We start from the raw sequence: 3,805 nt of genomic DNA on the forward strand, positions 1-3,805 counted from the left end.
ATTTATGTTAAAAGCTAAATAAATTTAAATTCTTAATATTGGCAAGTGTGCAATTAACTTCTGATGATGAATAATTACTGTTCAATAAGTTTGAATACGGAATTAGAAATCATATAACTTGGTTTCATAGTGCGGTAAGAAGTTGCAGTTGCCTGACGGCCCCTCTCTGAGGGCCCCTTTGTAAACCGTTTCATCTCGCTCGCACCACTTGTGTTTACTGCCTAATCAGGTGACGTTATCGGCGCTATTTTTAGCCGGGCTTTCCCGAACAATTCAAGTGGTCAAACTGGACATTTGGAACGGACTATGAATATGGGGATAGCGAGGTAACATAAGTGGAAGTGCATACAATACATACATTCATTAAAAAAAAAACGCCTTTTCACGTGATGTCCCTTTAATATGAACACACAAAACAAATTCAATGACATCAACTTGAACATACATTTTAACATATTTATTTATGAAAGAAATCAGTCTATGAAATTTTCAGACTGACTAACCTAACCCCACCTTCTCAACCGCCATTTACACAACTTGTGAAATTCACAAACTAACCCCGCCACTGCCACAACACACCATTTACACAGCTTGTGAAATTCACAAACTAACCCGCCTTTGCCACAACACACCATTTACACAGCTTGTAAAATTCACAAACTAACCCCACCTTTGCCACAACACACCATTTACACTGCTTGTTAAATTCACAGACCACCCCCGTCTTCTCCGCAACTGTTTACACAGGCTGATGGAGTATCACGCCTTCTCCCCAACTGTTTACACAGGCTGATGGAGTATCACGCCTTCTCCGCGACTGTTTACACAGGCTGATGGAGTATCACGCCTTCTCCGCGACTGTTTACACAGGCTGATGGGGTTCTCTGATTGTGCCGTGTTCCTCTCCTAATTCCTCTCGCATTAAGTCTTGGTTCTCAATGAAGTATGTGCGATACCAGTTTATATGATCGTGTTTCTCCTTCACTGTCATGTGCGGATTTTTAGACAGACCTGCCGTCACAAGCTCCATGAAATGTCTCACCGGTCCTTTCTTCGGAAAATCCTCAATAAGGGGGTCGAGAAATACATGTTCACCAAACGACACATCCTCTTCTTCTGTCCAACCTTAATTGAAATAGTTAACAATGATTATGAAGGTATAACATCATTGTATTGAGTGTTCTGTTGCTAGCATATATAACCTTCGACAACTGAATAAATCACCCCTTGGGTTGGAAATTTCTGAAGGTAGGGGAAGGTTCTATTATTGGACTATCAATCCACACGTAGCTAACCGCAGTTCCCGTATCTTTGCAACCACCATTGAAATATCTCCACTAGGTCTACAGAAGATTGATCTTTGCTTTCTATCTTTTGGAGAAGATCATGCTAACAGAAAATGTATATTGTGGTAACATTGGATCCAAACTTCATACTGCTAGAAGCTGGTGTTTCACATTACCCTTCAAAGTGAACTCTTCTGTTGCTATTCTATATATTGTAACTATTGTGTGAACTAGATCCAGAGAGATTTCTTTTGATCAAGCAATTTCGAGTCTAAAAGAAATGGTAGGATATGGACAATTTCACCCTTTCACCACTGTAGACCATAAAGGACTCATCCAGATCAATGCATGGTAGAGTCTTTGAAAGTTACATAGGGGTGAAAGGGTTAAGGGAACAGGAAGAACCATCTACATCAATTAAAAATTATCTGTAATTTACTTTTTGAGCAATTCAGTAGAAAACCCAAAACAGGAGAAGCCTTGATAGAAACTTCAAAAGAACTCTTCTGTACTTTTTGACACACAATGATAACAAACGTTAACTGTTAGAATCGATCCAAGATGGCTGCCTGGCAGTGCATGTAAATGTTGTAACATGCCAACATAGGTAAACCATGTCTATGTATCAAACAGCCATGATCTATATCAAATGCCTGCAAGTTAATACAACTTTTGTTGAAAGGGCCATGATTAAGAAAAAGAAAAAAAATACATTTGCAACAAGAAGACGTTGTCATCGATATATCCCCCGCTCCCAGTGCAAATGTCATTAAAAACAGGAAGCATGAAATATAGGTCATAATCAGCATCCTCAATATGCATTCAGTTAGAGCAACCCTAGATACACAATTGATGCAAGTATAATCAACATAGCACTTGCAGTAGGCAAGATATGGATGAGAGCAACTCTTCTTAACCAAGTCAATGAAACGTAAAATATAGGTCAAAATCAGCATCCGCAATATGCATTCAGTAGAGCAACTCTAGATACACAACTGATACAAGTATAATCAACATAGCACTTGTAGTAAGCAAGATATAGATGAGAGCAATTCTTAACCAAATGCATGGATGGACACACAGACAGACTCCATTTCCCTGTTGAGTGGCGGATTATAAACTGTCCTAAAACCTAACGTTTAGATTCTAAATACATTAAGAATGTTTTAAGGTTCCCCTTTCAATACTAAATATATTTCAAATACACACAAGTGATGAAGCAGAAAGAAAGTTGAGCTTTCACCCAACCGGATACTTACCTTGATCGTTATTGATGGGGAATTTCCAAAGCTTGCCCTCCTCAGTAAGACTGATCATCCTGTCAAAGTTGTTCACATGGAAAGCTCTTCTCCTCTCACTCTCTTCCTCTGCCTGGAGTTTGTCCCACAGAGGACACTCTATTCGTGGGGACTCTATCAAACACAAAGGTTTTACTTGTCATTGTCGTATCACCGCAGTAAAATTCTGTGCACCAGAAAACTTTCTCTGGGTCAAATATTCGTACTCACTGGTAAAATCCATACTCAACCAGTTCAACCTTTACATTCCATAATGACATATGGCATGCTGTGTAATAACATTTTAACATTCCCTAATGTGATAAAGGCGAAAGTTAAACAGCAATCAGTATTTCCCGCCACACAGTATTGGGGTATTACACCAGTATTTCCCCGCCACACAGTATTGGGGTATACGTATTACACCAGTATTTCCCCGACACACAGTATTGGGGTATACATATTACACCAGTATTTCCCCGACACACAGTATTGGGGTATACGTATTACACCAGTATTTCCCCGACACACAGTATTGGGGTATACATATAACAACAGTATTTCCCCGACACACAGTATTGGGGTATTACACCAGTATTCCCGACACACAGTATTGGGGTATTACACAAGTATTTCCCGACACAGAGTATTGGGGTATTACACCAGTATTTCCATGACACACAGTATTGGGGTATACACCAGTATTCCCTGACACACAGTATTGGGGTATAACACCAGTATTTCCCCCGACCCACAGTATTCGGGTATTACACCAGTATTTCTCCGACACACAGTATTGGGGTATTACACCAGTATTCCCGACACACAGTATTGGGGTATTACACCAGTATTTCTCCGACACGCAGTATTGGGGTATTACACCAGTATTCCTCGACACACAGTATTGGGGTATAACACCAGTATTTCCCCCGACACACAGTATTCGGGTATTACACCAGTATTTCTCCGACACACAGTATTGGGGTATTACACCAGTATTTCCCGACACAGAGTATTGGGGTATTACACCAGTATTTCCATGACACACAGTATTGGGGTATACACCAGTATTCCCTGACACACAGTATTGGGGTATAACACCAGTATTCCTGGACACACAGTATTGGGGTATTACACCAGTGTTTCCCCGACACACAGTATTGGGGTATTACACCAGTATTTCCCGACACACAGTATTGGGGTATTACACCAGTATTTCCCCGACACACAGTATTGGGGTAT

The 3,805-nt window shown here is 40.4% G+C and overlaps 1 protein-coding gene across 1 annotated transcript; it reads right to left on the reverse strand.

Moving 5' to 3' along the window:
- Window positions 1-397: 397 nt before the first annotated feature.
- LOC110457849 (28S ribosomal protein S31, mitochondrial-like) lies at window positions 398-2,807 on the reverse strand. The gene is made up of 3 exons (XM_021509290.1): window positions 2,795-2,807; window positions 2,546-2,698; window positions 398-1,125 (listed from the first exon to the last, which is right to left on the reverse strand). Exons 1-3 carry the CDS (start codon window positions 2,805-2,807, stop codon window positions 863-865), a joined length of 429 nt encoding a protein of 142 aa, XP_021364965.1. The 3' UTR covers window positions 398-862.
- Window positions 2,808-3,805: the final 998 nt, after the last annotated feature.

The sequence above is a fragment of the Mizuhopecten yessoensis genome, unplaced genomic scaffold (genome assembly GCF_002113885.1).
Source record: "Mizuhopecten yessoensis strain PY_sf001 unplaced genomic scaffold, ASM211388v2 scaffold9341, whole genome shotgun sequence".
Lineage (NCBI taxonomy): Eukaryota > Metazoa > Mollusca > Bivalvia > Pectinida > Pectinidae > Mizuhopecten > Mizuhopecten yessoensis.